Here is a 17,521-nt window from a genome sequence, read left to right as displayed (position 1 = left end):
CATATATTATAATGTATATATTATATAACATCAGCAGCTGAGTTACAATCAGGACCCCTCCCCAAAGAGTCTGATTAATCATAACTCAGATCCTAGATGTATTAATTTTTAGAAAATGCTTTCTATGGCATTAGTAATAGTGAGAGGATCTTGTTTATGTAAAATATGGTAATATGCAGTAGCAATCACTCATAATTAAACAGCAACTTTACCAACAGGGGTATAAAAAACACATTCCCAAGTCAAATAATTGGGCTTCTTTCTATCCACACTGCTGATCACTGGAGAACTGATGGGCAGCATTCTGATATATCCAACACATCAACTATGTTTTGAACATGTGGGACCACTGTCTTGCTTAGTTGGTCCTCAATGACTAACCATTCCCTCCCCAAGAGTGGAAGCGTACCACCCACCTGGGCTGGCAGTGTTCCATGGTAACAAGTCTTGGGCTCCTCGCACAGCAGGCACTTAATAAATGCTGCCTGACTTGCTAAAAGGGACAGTGTGGATCAGAAATTTCTTTTTATCTTGTTCACAAATATTAACTCTTGCAAGGACTTCAGAGGGTAGATGTGTCTTCCCGACTATTGTATGGAACCCACTTATAATTTTCTGACTAGGTAGAGATGAAAGGAAGGATGGTTTGGTGACCTTGCCTCGGTGCCAAGCATGACAGCTTACATCATTTACTGCATTTCATTTGCCTTCAACTAGGGGAGGCCAGCTGTATAATGGAGACACTGGGAGTGCGAGCGGAGCCTGGTCAGAATCACTCCTCACTTACAACCATCTAATGATGTCGTGGGCGCCAGACCTTCCCTCTCTAAGCCTTGGTTCCCTCTTTATAAAATAAGAGCTGGATCCTCAAAGATTGGTACACATTAAATGAGTTTTTTTTTGTTTTTTTTAACAGCACCTGGTTGAAGATAAATATGCAAACAGTTGTCGTAGTTGTTGTAATTTCTACTTCTCCCATTTTATAGATGAGGAAACTGAGGCTTGGAGAGTCAGCATAATGTACTCAAAGTACCCGAGACACTGGTGCCAAAGTCCTAGATTTTTCATCTTGTTTGATCTACTCAACCACTCTCCAGACTTCTTCGAATCTGTCGGCTTTTGACCTCAGTAAATGGCACATTCGGTTTTCAGATATTACAAAATCCTTCCTCGATTCAGAAGTTTAAACATTACAGTTTGAACGTGAAAATCTCATGCATACAAGTTAAAATAGACACACAGAGCTTAGGAGGCTATTTTACAAGATATGCCAGCAATATAAAACAATCATATGACATTCGATAAGAGTAACAGTGAGCACTTGGTAATATGCGTTAGACTTACTCGTGACTCTCCCTCTCCTCTCCATTCAAGTCTGTTTGGAAAGAGGTAAAAATATCGACGCTGCCACTGAGTCAGAAACGGGTTTCCCAGTTTCAGCATGTACCCATGCATAATACAGTCTTTTCCCAGAGCGTAATCTGAGGAATATAAAATAACTATACATTAAATATGCTCTGAAACAGAATGTCTATATTATTCTTGGAAAGAGAGAATTACATTCTTTTTTGGGAAAATCAAGTTTCTATAAAAGCAACACATTGTAGAGATCATTATTTCAGTTTTTAAATGAATGTGAACTGGGAATCTAAGAACAGAGGTTTCTTTAGCTGTTTCTCTACTAAAGTACTAAATAGTTGCTTCTCAATTTTCTGATAAATTCATGATGATGTTCATTTATTGCTCTGAGGGCAAAAGTTTGTTCTCGAACTATTTTTTCATTATGTAGAACAAGATCTGGAGAATATAGTATAATTAAATTCAAACCACACCCAAAGCACCTCTGTCTCTATGTGGGACTGAGGCTCGATCTTTACCCTACCCCTTATTTGATCAATAATAACAGAATGGGGATTTTCTTGTCGAAGTAAGCCAAAGTAACACAAGGATCAAAATCTGTTTACTCCTTGACTTAGTTATGTTTATCCCTCAAATATGTGGGTATGTAGAGAGACTCAACATACTCATGTTGAATCCCGATTACCCTTTTATAGTAAAGTACTGACTCAAAAATAAAATAAAAAAGGTTAATTTTAAGTGGCTTGCTTTGCCTTTATTAAGAGCTTGGGTGATTGTGCTAAGATAACTCATTCGCTTCCTCAGTCATTCATCCAACAACTATTAAGTGAGCGCCTAAACGCTGGGCACGTTCTAGGCATTCCGGATTCAGCAATGAGTAAAAAAGACAAAACTCCTTGCCTTCAGGGAGCTTTCATTCTGGTAGGAGATTCAGACGCAGTCAAACAAGCAATATCCATGCTGTGTTGCAGGAGGGGGAAAGAACAAACGAAGACGGAACCAGGGTGGGTCAGCTGTGACAGGGTGTGAGCTTCACGGAGGTGCCATTATAACGGCAACTGTGTCAGCACTTCTAAACTGTATTCGGAGTCCAAGTTTTCACTCCAGAGATCTAAGCCTAGCCTATACTGTTCTGTAAAGGTGACTTCTGAGATCTTTAACCGAGACCTCATTATGCCCAAATTAATTACTTAAACATGAAGACAAATACATTAATTTGTTAGACGCTCCAATTATAGCTCTAATTAAAAGGAAACGCTTCAGCAAGGTCATTTTTTCCTGGGTCTAATTTGTCAAGATTCGAATGACATCAGGGTCCTCCCTGGAGCAAATTACCATTGATAGAATTTCCTGTGTAAAATCCACTACAGCAAACACAGTCTGGAGTAATCTCAATGGAGCTGTTCTCTACAGAACAGCTTAGAAACAAAGCCCCTTTCCCTGCAGAACGGAGGTAGGCACAGTCAAAGGGTTGGAATATTCCGTTGGTGTACTCAGGGCACTTTTACATAGGAGTAATTAATTCATCTCACATCGAGGACACTTTTTTCAGTAGATGATAAATGCTACTGAGAAACTGTGGACAAGACTGGTAAAGACTGAAGATGCCCCCCTGCAAAGTAACCTAGTCATGGAACAAAATTGTTTCCGATCATTTTTATTATATAAAGTTAATATCAAAAGGTCTTTGCTTGGAGGTAAAATAAAATAGTATCCTACCATAATCATCGACCACAATAAATCTCAATATCCAAAAACCACAAAATGATAGAAAAATCGAGAGTGACAATTTTGGGTGCATTAAGAATAATTAATTAATACTCGATATTATGTTGTCTACTTGGAAGTCCAAATAGGGCACTCAAATATTATAAATAAAAATATGGTTTGGTGATTCTTTATTGCTGTTTGTATAAATACATTCATCTCCTGACAAGTTCCTCACTAGGACCAGCTGCATACTTTGCTGGGCCCAGTAAAAAGTGAAAATGCAGGCGCCTTGATCAAAAATTAAGAATGTCAAGGTGGTAAGTGACAGCAGAGCATTAAACCAAGTGGGGTGACCTATGAGACTGCACATGCCCGCGACACTGGTCCTGTTCCTGACACCGCAATACTCACTCTTTAAGGAAAAACTTCCAAACTTGCCCCCAAACACTCCAAGATAAAAGGACATACTAACAAAATGCTGCCATCTTCATACATTTTTATTTTTATGTTGACTAAATATTTTGAAATATTATACTGAACTTTTGAAGCCAGATAAAACTAAAATAACTTATGGCATTTCCCTCACTCTACTGGAAAGTACTTTATGACCCAAATACGTTTTCAGCTTTACGAGCAATTTTGAAAATTCACTGCATTAGGAATATCTTGAGAGACATTAACTATGTTACCTTCTTCATGGCCAAGTTGCTTATTTTTAGCTCTCTTCCTGGCCTCGATTTTATCCGTGTCTGCGTTTACTGCTTCATAAACGGTTTCCGCTACTTCCTGCTGCCAGCGTTCAGAGATTACCAAAGGGAAGTTCTTGTAGAGTTCTTGGTCGCAATCAAGAAGCTTATTTTAAGAAATTAAGATATTTGTGATTTAACAAACTTACAAAGGCAACAGATTCAGCAGCATCATAATTGTACATAGGAAGGTAACTAGATGACAGCATACAATCATGTAGAACAATTTAATTGTCATAAATCTCTACTAATGACAACCAAGCAACCGAGACCCACAAATGGTTATAACTGATGAGCACTTTACTTTCAGTCCAAATCAGTTAAGTTTACCCCAATCTTCTAAAGTATCTTCATCGCATTTTTGCCTGTGAAAGCTAACCTATACAGGGTTTTATCTGAAGTTCTATAAGGTTCTGATCACAAAATTAAATTTCAGTCATGGTGAGGATATCTTATTTGTACTGAAAATAGACTTGGATAGTTTTAGAAACAATTAAAAGGGAGGAGCCAGGAGAGTTTTCTAACCACCTTCAATTAATCTGAAAAGTGAGAAAAACAAAAGGTAAACTAAGCCACCTTTACCATTCATTCCATGAATTTCAACTAACCCAAATTTAAAAGTATCATCGAATGTATAAGCATGAAGCTCAACATACATGAAATTTAGGCAACTTAGCCTTTAAGAGATGCTGTAATAAAAATTACGCTTAATGATAGCATTTCTTTTCCAAACTGTTACTCAAACTTTCTTCATTCTTCCCCCTTGGTGAGGCTGCACTCTGAAAATGAGCAAAGAAAATGGTTTGATGCATCAGAGCTACAGTTTTGTGACAGAAAGGCTAATGATTCTTCTGATAGAAAATAATGCATGTGTCCTTCAAAAGCACAAATCCCTTTAGAAACTTGGTTTGCTGACTCCTTTGTCTGAGAGATAAGTACAGATGGTCCTTGACTTTATGATGGTATGAAAGTGATACGCAGTCAGTAGAAACCATACTTAGAATTTTGAATTCTGATCTTTTCTAAGGCTAGCAATGTGCAGTACAACACCGTCTTGTGATGCTGGGCAGCGAGAGTGAGATGATGTTGCCCAACTGTAGGTAATATATAAGTGTTCCGGGCACATTTAAGGTCGGCTGGGCCAACCTACGATGTTTGGTAGGTTAGGTGTCCTAAATGCATTTCAGTTTACAACATTTTCAACTTAGAATGGGTTTATCAGGCTGTAACCCCATCATAAGTCAAGGAGCATCTGTACTGGACAGATATTATAACAGGCAAGTTGCTTAGAAGGAAAGAAAGAGCAAGGATGAAACGCCAGAAGAACTTGCATCCAAGTCCCAATGTGGGGCGTTCTCCATCTACTTTTACATTAGCCTGTTACGATAATGTGCTGGTTTTAAGATCACTTTGATTCACAGATCCTTTCCCCTTTCCGTTTTATTCGGATGTCCAAATTAGGCCCAGAGCTAAAAATCCTCGGCTGTTCTGAGTGTGAGCACTAGAGGTGTCTGCACACCCATATGTGTCAGTGTGTGTGTGCTAGGGTGTTAGAACACCAAGGCCAGAAGGGATCCCTTTGATTAGAGACACTGGGACTGAGTCTAAAGAGTTTGGTAAAAGTGAAAACACACTCCTTTCCTAAGTAGTTGTTCTGAAATGGTCAACTCTGCTTTATATACAAATCTTTCCAACTCCTATAATTTCAGAAAGCCTTGATCTTTATGACTTGGCCTATGTTGTTAAAAATGACTAAAACACAGAAGAAAACATATCTATATGTGAAGTTTTTTTTGTTTGTTTGCTTGTTTTAAAGAATAATGTATTGTTTGGGCTGCTTGTTTAAAGATAGAGAATAAACAGTTTCTTAAAATGCAGATTCCTGAGCTGAACTAGGACATCCTGGGGCCAGGACCAGGGCTTCTCACTTCTAGCTATAGCCCTGCCACATGCCACTTCCTGTTGTAAGTGTGCTCATTCTCAGCTCTTGGTCAGGAAGAACCAAAACCACAATGATAGAAGCTACTAGTGTAAGAATCGACAATATGCCAGGAGACTTAAACAGGTTATGTCATTTATGATCAGAGAAAGCGTGGCAATGGATCCAGTCACCTGACAGGGGAAGAAAAGCAAAGCTCACGGGGTTACCTAAATGGCCCCAATTCACTCAGCTAATAAGTGCAGATCTGAGCCCAGAATGTGTGACTCCAAAGCCCAGATTATGGTTTACAAAATTTAAAGAATGAGAATCTCTTTTTAACACTAAAAATTTTCGTGGGCTCCCACATCATAGTTGTTTTATTTTTAGCACCCTTTGATGGAGAGTAGTACATCTGATGACAAAATTCTGTTGTGACAGCGGTAATCCTTTTAAATAGCTTTGTAAATGGACTGTTCCCCAAAGCACTGCTGTAGACTGGTACTTACACGCCTGACTCATCATGTCTGTCCAGGCTACAAAAGATGCCTAATGATCACACTGCTGTCTCCTAGGAGAGCCACTGCTCCAGACCACAGGGGTGGCCTTGACTTTCTCCACATCTCCTTCTCCTAACCTCCCGCTCCTGGGAAGCCTGTCCCGTGAACACCGCAATCGCATTTACGAAAGCCTCTCCTATCCTGACACCCACTGCCACTCCCTTCCCCAGTTCCCGACTCCCCGTGGCCTCCTCATCCTGCTCTCACTGGCTGCTCTCCTTCTCCACAATCTTCACATCTTCCTCCAGCCACTTATCCACTCTTCCTCTCCCCATATCCTATCTGGTTCCAGTTCTGTGGCTCTCTAATGACAGCCCCTGCTGGGTCCTGGCATTTCACTTGTCAGTCTTTTATCTATACTTCGCAGTGTGGGTGTTCATAGTGCTGCAGCCTTCTGGCGGGAGAAGCTACTGGTGGGGAAATGACGGGGCGGGGGCAGCTTAAATAAGAAAGGTGTAAACACAGGCAGCTGAAAGGCGACAGGGAGCATCTAGGAGGGTCTGGAGAAATTCTGGAGGAAGCTGTGAACGTGGGGCAGATGAGAACATGACATGTAGTGATACACTTTGACTTTGCATCCTAAAGAAGGGGGTTTGTCTCATGACTCACCATCTGTAATTATATCTTGTCTACTTAGAAAAATAATGATATGAACAAAAGTTTGAAAAGTGCAGAGGATTATATTAAAAAACCAATGATTATTTCACTTTTGATTGACAAATGCAACATGATTCATGCTGTTTTCTCCTTTAATTCTAATACAGAAAGATCTAAATACTTAGAAGATTAAGATGACTGGCTCTTGGGCACAAGGAAAACTATGTTTGCTTTCACACAGTTCTTTTATCCTGCTTCCCATACATTCAAGTTTTATTTCAATCACAAATATATCCAAATCAGTCAAAATGCGACCATTTTGCAGTTTATCAACATAAAATGATTAGTCCAAAAAAAGCTTTCACAGTTTCTAATTAGGTCCTTGACTTCTACATTCTCCAAATATGTAAACATTCATTTATAAGTTACATTCCACAAACAGGCCAATACTAAGACAATCACGAAGTTTGATTTCCAATTAAAAAAAAAACCCTACCCTCCAAAAAACCTGAAAGCAAACATCGCGCATGTACCTTGATGCCTTTGGTGTCCTCTTCATCAAATGAACCAATGTCAAAAGCATCAGCAGCGTTGACTTCTCCCCGGGGAGGAATCAAGGGTGGAGGGTACTGGAAGACCCAAAGAAGTAAGGTTCAGTTACTCTGACAGCCTCATGGCCCCATCCCGACCTATCATGCTATGGAGAGAACACAGTGTAAGATCTTAATATGCTACACTCTGTGTACTACAGTCAAACGTATACGAATCATATTACATGTTCCACAGATGAGCCTGTGCACTGAAGGCCTCAAGGAAGACTCCAGATTTTAGACAAATTTAAGTAGAAGAAAAAAGACTCAGGTCCAGTCTTAAATAATTATTAAATATAATGAAGTCTCAAGACTGCACATTGCACCAGCTCGACCTTAAGAAAGCACATGCTCTCAGGTGATGGAGGTACCACGTTCCATATGCTAGAGCCTTAACAGGGCAGACAGAGCGCTCCACAACCAGGGTCCTGAGGCCGATGCTGGCTGAAGCAGAGCTCGCTCTAATTCTAATCAGCAGGACTAACAGATCATGTCTCCACAGTATGAGTCCACGCAAAAACAAGTCCAAAGCTGATAATCAACATTTTAAAAAAAACTTTAATTTGGAAGTTTTCCTGTATTAATGAGACTATAAAAATATCTTAAAATAAGGAAAGGGAATTATGCTGATATACAATTATGCTAATTCTTAAGTTATATGGTGCTGGGCTGGAAAGTATATTTACGTTTTTGACAAATGTTTCTTGTACACTGTTATACAGAAAAATATAAAATACAGTCCATGTTGAAATAAGAAATCAAGAGGATGAGCAGCTAAAGCTAAAAGAGTCTCAATTATATAGACATTTGAATTAGTTAGATAACTGCTCCATTTCACCATTTATTATTTTATATAGAAGATATTTTTAAAATGTTTACAAGAGGGAAATGAAGAGAGAGAAATTTCTCCCAAAGGAGTCAGCCATATGGCCACACTGGATAGAGAGCAAGAAGGACACTCTGGACAGGGAAACTGGGGCGGAAGGGACCCTGGGGACAGAACCAGGAAGTGGAGATGGAGACGAGGAGCACGAAGCACGGACTAACAGATCATGTCTCCACAGCACGAGTCCACGCAAAAACAAGGTGGGGGTCCGGAGGGAGTACCTTTTGTAAGTAGACATGCTGCCAGTCAACGCCTTTGAAAAAGCTGTGTTCTTTCACTTCCTGTGCACTGTAGAAGAGAGAGTCATAACAGTGGTGAGTGTGTATTTGGAAATCTAAGAAATATTTGGCAAAAATCATCTCCTATTAAGAACACAGAAGAGCAACTATTTCCAGTTCCTGAAGCAAGTAAAATATGCTTCAAAACAACACAGAAACACTGTGATGTTTAGAAACACACACACACACACACACACACACACATATTTTTCTCGTAATCACGAGAACAAATTTAAATGGGAATGAAAGACCTACGCGTTAGAGATTTACAGCGACGCCTACAAGTCGCGAGATAAAATGAGAGGAATATGAAGCACCAAATATTTTGAAGCAAACTAGAAATCTAATCTAATCGTGCATGCCAACCCCCTTTATACATTTAAGAAGCACGTCTTCCTGAGGATCGTTACTAAAGCTCGGTTTATGCAGAACAGAAGTTGTACACCTTGAGGAAAGCCTGAGTCAGGGATATGCATATTCTCAGCGCCCCCCACTTACGGTTCTCCCCCAGCCCTGGTCTTGTTGCTGAGCCCCAGAGCTGGTTCTTGGCCCTTGTCCTCTACAATCACTCTCTGGGTGACATCACCCTGTCCGGGCCTTTAAGTGCCCTATGCTTACAGGTGACTCTCAAATCTGTACCCCAGATGCCGACCTTTGTCCTACACTGCAAAGGGCCCACCTATTCAAGTGTCCACTTCACATCTCCACTTAGATGAGAATAAAAGGTCCAAAGCAGAATTCCTGACTTTCCCTCCTTCCCATCTCAGGCCAATAAGCCAGGATCGTCCCCCATTCTTCTCTTCCCTCACACTCTACGGCCAACCCTCAGCATGTCCCGGGCCTGACTACTTCTCATCACCTCCAGTCCTCAACGCCATGCTCAGGAGGGGCAGTGGTGTCTTTGATGATGGAGGAGATGCTAAATGTCCTGCTCTGCATCCTCCTGAGAGAACACCAAAACACATCCGAGCCACCGTCCAGGTCATGGTCACCATCATAGCTCACTTGAACTGCTCTAATTACCTTCTTTCCGCCTCCCGGCCTCCACCCTTTCCACCACAGTCTGCAGCCCACCCACTTCGTATAGCACCCAAATCACCACTCACCGCCAAAACTCTCCAGAGCCTTCCTGTGCACTTACGATAAAATCCAGCACCTTACCTGGCACACACAAGGGCCTGTGGGGCCTGGCCCAATCCCATCATCATTTGGACCCATTTTCGTTTTTGACTTCTCTCCCCTTGCTCCTCAGCTTTCTTGCTTTTCTAAATCCTAGAAGCTCGATTCTGCCTCAAAGCCCTACCCTTGCTGACCTTTCTGCCTAAAATGTCCCTACCCAACCCGCTTTGCAAGGCTGGTGTCTCATCTACCGCACTGCCCTGTTTTTCTCATTCATGTGTTTATCATTGTAGTCATCTTACTTATTTGATTGTTTCTATTATGTCGCCCTCCCCTCCCCCTACCCATCTATAAGGTAAGCTCCGAGAAGGCAGGGCCTATCTCTCTTGTCCACTGTCTCAGCCCCAGCACTGAGGAGAGTGCCTGGCACTCAGGGAGTGCTCAGTAAATAGTTACCGAATGGATAAATGAAATCCAAGTTGAAGTGTGTCCCTTTGCATTTTCATCACCAACACTTAGGTGATTTTCTTATTCTGTTCCATTTGGTGCTCGTCATTGTCTACACATTAAATGTAGTAAGCTAAAAAAGAAGTTTGTGTGTGTGTGTGTGTGTGTGTGTGTGTGTGTGTGTGTGTGTGTCCAAGCAATTAGAAATACCCCAGAGAGAAGAATTCTGGTTCAAGTCAGTGATTAAGCTTGGGTGTGCAACTTTGTTCCTTCCTAACAATCACTAAAATGACAGAAGGGGAACATGGAGACATAAACCCATCACAAAGAGACAGAGGACCATCAGCAGACAAGATGGGAGTGGACAGAGGGGCAGTGACTAATGGCAAAATGTAGAGCTTGCCACCTGGGAGACTGAGATGCCAAGCTCCAGGCTCACAGGGTGTGTGTGGGGTAAGACACAGGCTGAAGATAGAATATTAGTTGGAACTATATATGGAACCTTTGAAACACACACACACACGCATGCACGCATGCTCACATATGCATGCACACATGTCCACCGAATTTTCTTCCTCCACATCCAACCCCCAAACACCAGCAGCTAGGTGTATATTCTAATGAGGGGAAGGACCTCTGAAAGGTTCTACTTTAAGAAATTAAACCTGCTAAAGATTGTAAAAAGCGATCAGTAAAAAGGTTGGAAATTTAAGCTATCAGAAAGTGAAAAAGAATCAAAGCAAAGTTACAGATAATGCTCGAGGTCAAGGGCATAGATGACCATTCCAGAAATCACAACATCCATCTAACAGGGGTTCTAAGAGCTAAACAAGGAAATGGAGGTGAGGAAATGTCAGATAAATAAAAATAAGCTGAAGAACATAAGTCTTCCAAGTAAAAAGGACTCTAAGTGCCTGACGTAATGAGTGATAACAGTTCTGTGACCAGCACCAACTGTTCACTTGTACACCATAAAGCAATATCTTCAAAGCTCTGGTGGGAGATTATTATTCATTTAGAGTGCTATATCCAGCCAAAATTCGATCAAGTTTGAGGACAGCAGGAGACCACTCTGGATATGTAGAGACACAGAAAGTTTACCTCTCACCCCCTCTCTATTAGGAGTTACTTGAGGACATGCTCTAGTTAATGGAGCGGGGGATGGGCCCAGGAAAACAGAAGGCATGGGATCAAGTAAATGGCAGATTCAACCAGGGACGTGTTGGATAGAATGATGCTGCTCAGCAGAAATAGGGCGCTTGGTTGTCATTGAAGCTGGTAGATTTGAGTTCTCCATGAAAGAAATTCAGAGGGAAATGAAAGTCCACATATACATATGGATATCTCATATATATATCTATATATCTATATCTGTATATCATATATGAACTTAAGGTTCATTACCAGGCTATGTAGAAACTATGTAATGAGCACACTGATGGTGCCATAAAGTATAAATACTACTTCTTCACTTGCAACTTTTGAAATCAGCCTAGGTGCAAAGCACAAAGATGGATTATGATCTTGCAGAATAGGGAGTAAGTATCAACGTGACAATGTAAAAATCAAAATTAACAATGACGAAAACTAGTCAGTGGGAGAGAAGGTGACAGTGAAAGACAGGAATGACAAAACCTACACTTTATCACTCAAGATCCTGTTTATAATTGATGGAACGAGGTACAACTGGATAAGTATATAATTTAAAGTGACAAATGTTAAGCAAAAGAGAAACCAAAAATAGTGTTTCAATTCTTTTCAGAAGGTGGGAGAAAGGGAAGGCTCTGTAGAAAGTAATGAGCGAGCTAAATCTTCATCTGTTATAGTAGGAATAGGTAATTTCTCAAATTAATAAGGAAATATGCATATAACACATTATTTGGTTATCTATATAATATACATATAATAAGTATACATATGCTACTCTAAAATACACATACACACACATATATGTAACAGACATATATATAACATACGTTTAAAAGCCGTTTCTTATGCAAAGCAAGCCTGCCTAGGAATGGGAAGATAAGCAAGGCGGGGTTGGGGAGAAGTAGGGGAAAAGTCTGTTCTAAGTCCTCTAAAAGCTTCCCAGGTATCACTGGTTTTTTTTTATACATATGCTACTCTAAAATACACATACACACACATATATGTAACAGACATATATATAACATACGTTTAAAAGCCGTTTCTTATGCAAAGCAAGCCTGCCTAGGAATGGGAAGATAAGCAAGGCGGGGTTGGGGAGAAGTAGGGGAAAAGTCTGTTCTAAGTCCTCTAAAAGCTTCCCAGGTATCACTGGTTTTTTTTTCTTGGACTTTTTTTTTTTTTTTTGCAGGGATAGGGGTCAGATAGAATGTATAAGATGGCAGTTAGTCAGTTATGCATTAAATATGTGAGAACCTGATCAGAATATTAAACTAACCATAATTATAAATAAATCATTACTAAAACTTAACCAAATAAACTACAAAATATCAGAATTCCTTTCCACCATCATGATCAATTTTTAAAGTTTAAAAGCATTTCCTTCAACTTGTTAATTATAAAACACATGGGACAATACACATATTTCCTATGTGATTTCCTACCCCCTCCCCCACCCTGCTTCCTGGAATCAAAATGGACAATAATTACAGACTAGAAATGATCTCTGATATATTGAAAATGCCTGTTTTGCTTTCTGGGAAAAGACTCTGACAGGAGGAAACACCAACCTACCCGCCTCCACGACAGCCAAGTCGCTTGCTAACGTCTCGCTGCAGCAAGCCCTCCAGAAGAGACTTGAGTTCAGGGGAGAAGGCTTCTGGAAGTTCCACATTCTGAAGGAAAAAAAATAATACAACTTCGAAAATGCGCTCATGGAAACAGTGCCCTCACACTCAACCAGATTTAAAGGTCATCTCATGGATAAAGATAGTGTTAAAAACTACAGATTCATCAGGAACATTTACTCTAAAGAAATACAGAACGGTTACTAATCATTTTCAAAGTCGATCCACGGGCTGGGGCTAGGTGAGAAGGATCGGAAGGCCTCCTTGCTCTTCTGCATCTCAGTAATTTTACCTTTTATTTGATTATTTTCGTTTTGTTCTAGATTTAATATGTCCTTCTCTTACTGATTGTTAGCAAATCTTGACTTTTGTCTTGCTATCTATTTCCATTAATTTTTCTTTTAGAAGTTCTTCTAGGGATTGTATCGTCACTCATTTATTTTGAGAGAGCAAATTTTTACATTCGTTGTAATGGGAACACAAATGCGAATAAAAAAGAGAGTTTTTAATCTCCTTACCACGGTGAGTGTCATCCGGTCTATTTCATGCTTATCTTTGGTTTTATGTTGTCGGAAAGGGCTGTGACTGTGGAAATACAAAAGTCTATTATAATGTGGTACCAGCTAACTTAGCACATATTGCTGACTAATAAATTATTGTCTATCATTATTCATTCAAAACTACAGAAATACAAAAGCCATACATACTTATGATTTCCAGAGAAAAATTAGTAACCAGATATGTTAGGTTCTGAAAGAGCAAGGTTTACACTTATTCGAATTGCCTGACCTCTTGTCATTGAAGCCATGGCACTAAAATATGCTTTAGCAAATACATTCAAAATATTTTTAAACATCATTAGAAAAAAAATAATATTAGCCAACAGTAGTCATGAAATAAAAGTCATTTATATAACATTTGTCACATTAGTGTTTGAGATAATTTTCATACAATTTTTTTTCAGTAAAATGATTAGTCCCTAAAACCACCCAAGGAACTGCAGTCAAACCGAAATGAACACACTTCCCCTCTAGAAACCAGTCATTTTAAGCTGCAAATTCCTTTGATAACAGAGATAAACTAACCGTTGTCCCCGAGATCCTGCAGAGTTCTGAGGCTGCTTATTCATGTTTTACTTATGGAGACCCTAGACTTAAAAGTCAGAAAACCTGGGTTCAAGCTGTGACATGGCTGTTTACTGGTTGTGAGCCAGTCATGTAAACCTTCAGCGTCAATTTCTTCATTTGTAATGGGGCATAACGCCACATATGTCACAGAAATGGTGAAGGAACCACCCAAATAATCACTATGCTCGCAGTAAGACAATGGCAGTTTACAGACAGTATCTAATATAGAAATCATCTGACATTAATAAAGATGAATTTGATAAACTCTGTAAAATAAATTATTCTTACTCTTTACCACGTTTTTTAAACTCTGGGAAAGCTTGCTTTTAAAGGAAATCTTATAATTCAAAGAGACTAGTAAACATGCAAATTAGAAAACCATGGCCTTATTTATTTACTTGAAAATTAAAGAAGAGCTATATATGATTGAGTTTTCTTATAGTAAGACATGCCTGTAAAATTACTAATCCTACAGATTTATTTATAAGGAATACATAACATAATCTGAGGCAAGATATTATGTAAAATATTTTAAAGTTAACTCTATAAAATGGATTAACTCTATAAATGATTGATATGTTGAACACATAAGTCAATGGGATTTAGGAAAAGAAATAAAACTCCATTATCCTTGCACTACCACTTACTGCCACTGATCGGGCCATCCCACTGAATTAGTTAAGTTATGCACTGAATCATCTCTTGATGAAATCATTATATTTCAGAACATTTACTATCTTAAATATTTTAATTTTCACTTTGTACAAGAGAGGGCACTCTAACACTTTATTTTCTTTCTTATTATGCAATGAAATACAAAGTAATTTCCATCTCTAGCAAACATTAATTTTGGGAAAAAAAAAACTAAACGAGGTAAATTAGTACTAAGCAAACATATGCTAATCTTTGAAATAGGTTTTGATGGGAAATATTCTTTTCACCTAAATTGTTTCCAAGGAGAAAAATATAAAATTATTGCATTTAAAAAGCAAACAGGATATAACAGCAAACAACATCTATTCTTTATAGGATATTATAATTAAAAAAAAAAAACACTACTTGCACCGTTCTTTCATGCAAAATACAGATATTAACACATTCATGGTTCAATAGAAAAAGAATAAAAGTTCATTAAATCTTACTAAAACCTTGGTCTCTGTGCTTGACACAATTGTTTCCACCCCCACAAAGTTCCTTAATATATAAAAAAGGATTTTTATTCATTATAAAGATCTCTTCATGTTTCAGTAAATCCTGATGTGGCTCCTGTGTGCAATGCCAGAGGACCCCATTCCCGCTCTTGACCCCTTGTACTTGCCTGCATCTGACGCCGGAAGGAAAGGGCTGTATCCTGACACTTGTAGAGAAGGACCACTGTGTTCTGACAGAAACGCTCTGTGCTAAATTTAAAAAGTCTTTCATGAGACCAGAGGGAGGCTTAAAAGAGAACTGGAGTTAAAGTTAGCAGCGCCAAAAACATTTCCAGCACATGGGTCCTATCACTACAAATCCCATTTTATAAATATAGTTTATTCCGTGTCTGACTCTAGAAGAAATAACTGAAAATGCGTTTCAGCTTTTCAGTTCTGTGCTGGAGTGTTGAGAAAGTTTGGTCTTGCAAGTTAAAAATTTGATGCACATCTGTTTCCAATGTATTCTTGATTATTCTTTGTGAACAAAACCAAAGATTCTGTTTCTATTTTGGAAAATGTTAAAGAAAACCTACGATAGTAATAATCTCCATTCGGAGTGAGGCACGTGGTGCTCACAGATCCTGTGTGATCACAGCTGCTCCCTGATGCAGCCCGCTTTAAATAGGAGACAGCGACAGGCTTGTCAACAGCTTCCAATGTGAGCCGAGTTATCCCAACAGCATAGGCAACGTTCCGACCACATCAGGGAACATTATGGGAACAAAATTCACATGGGCAGTGGTCAGATGTGGCTTTTCAATCACAGATAGATTGGGAGAGCTGCAAAGCTCCCCCAAACAAGCTGGGAAACCGTTCAAAACATGATAAGTGATAGGGACAGACAGACATACACACACGCACTGTTAGCAGTGAAACAATAAGTTCAAAATCAATACCTTTATAATTACAAATGATTAAAAACTCTTATATCAAAAATTAATTTTAGAATACGAAAAAGATTGCATGTAACATTACATGCTATTTGTTTTGAACCTAAGCAAATAGCTGCCAAAATAATTATAAATTCCTTTTTCTTTACATGGAACAAACTCGTTAACCTCAGGCAGAGCTCATCTCTCCCCAGACCACCACGTGGGCTCTCTCCCTGTGTCTGACACATCCAGGGAAAGACAATCAATGATGACAAGCTTCAGATCAAGGCTATTGCCACATCGATTCTTTCCCTTAAGAGACATCTGATATCCAGATTGAGGCTCACGATGGCAATTCAACACATCTTAACACACAGATGCTCTTAAGTATCTGACAAAGGCATTTGAAGTGGAAGTAGTAATCAGCACCCAAACACGTGGTCTCGGAATGGCTTGGTCCATCACTGTGAGTCCAGGGATGCAAACGTGTTCTCCAGCCCGGACAATTCTCACATCCTGGTTCCTTTCTCTCATGCTCTGTGGTCTTGTTCCAGGGTGCTCAAGACAAAACGAGGGGTGCTGAGAAGTGTCGCAGCAGAAGCAGTGAGACACACTGGCCATTGCAAGACATATTCAGTCACAGAAAATAGAAGCAAAAAAGACCTTTGGGTCCACAGGTTCAACCTGCCTGCACAGATGTGGGAAGAGCAGTTTGTCATCTTTGGCACTGCCGACCTTTTGGGCTGGATCATTCTCTGCTGGGGCAGTGGGGCTGTCCAGGACATTGTAGGATGTTTAGCCGCATCCATGACCTCTGCCTGCTAGATGCCAGAAGTATCCCCTTCCCAAGTTGTAGCAAGCAAAAACGTCTCCAGGCATCACCAAGCACCTCTGGGGTTGAGCATGAGCACTGGGTAATGGCTGGCAAGGCGTCTGGTTCATTTCTGAAGGACTGCCACTGTGGCTAATCTGCGAGAGCGCAGGGATGGAAAGGGGACACGCTGCTCTCCATGCCTGTGCCCAGGAGGCCCCCGTGGTCCAGTGCTCTTCCCCTCACCCTCTTGCTCTGCTTGTTTCAGTTTCTTAGGCCCTTCGTGCCCGAGAAGAGACAGCTGCTCAGGCTCCCTTCTCTGCAGTGTATGAAAACTGGATACGATGCTTCCACATATATTTTCGAGGTTTTCCCACCTGCAACCTTGTGAGGAAGTGGAACAGCTGACATTATCTGCTCCTTTACAGCTGAGGGGACAAAGGCTCCTGGGCATAGTCCCATCTCCTGCAGACCCCATCACAGCACTTTGCTTCTGAAGAGCCCTCAATAAACATCAGCGTAATAAAAGCAACT

At 40.0% G+C, this 17,521-nt stretch overlaps 1 protein-coding gene across 2 annotated transcripts in view; it reads right to left on the bottom strand.

Annotated features, from left to right (window-relative positions):
• GRK3 (G protein-coupled receptor kinase 3) overlaps positions 1-17,521 on the bottom strand; it is a 95,935-nt gene that overhangs the window by 10,379 nt on the left and 68,035 nt on the right. For both annotated transcript variants that reach the window (XM_025047313.1, XM_025047314.1), the window contains 6 exons: positions 13,503-13,569; positions 12,932-13,032; positions 8,588-8,654; positions 7,424-7,519; positions 3,759-3,921; positions 1,345-1,481 (listed from right to left, as the gene is read on the bottom strand). In XM_025047313.1, coding sequence (XP_024903081.1) covers positions 1,345-1,481; positions 3,759-3,921; positions 7,424-7,519; positions 8,588-8,654; positions 12,932-13,032; positions 13,503-13,569 — 631 coding nt within the window. The remainder of the gene's footprint in view (positions 1-1,344; positions 1,482-3,758; positions 3,922-7,423; positions 7,520-8,587; positions 8,655-12,931; positions 13,033-13,502; positions 13,570-17,521) is intronic.

The sequence above is a fragment of the Pteropus alecto genome, unplaced genomic scaffold, assembly GCF_000325575.1.
Source record: "Pteropus alecto unplaced genomic scaffold, ASM32557v1 scaffold190, whole genome shotgun sequence".
NCBI lineage: Eukaryota > Metazoa > Chordata > Mammalia > Chiroptera > Pteropodidae > Pteropus > Pteropus alecto.
The sequence above is the reverse complement of the archived record's forward strand: the minus strand, read 5'-3'. Positions and strand labels throughout refer to the sequence as shown.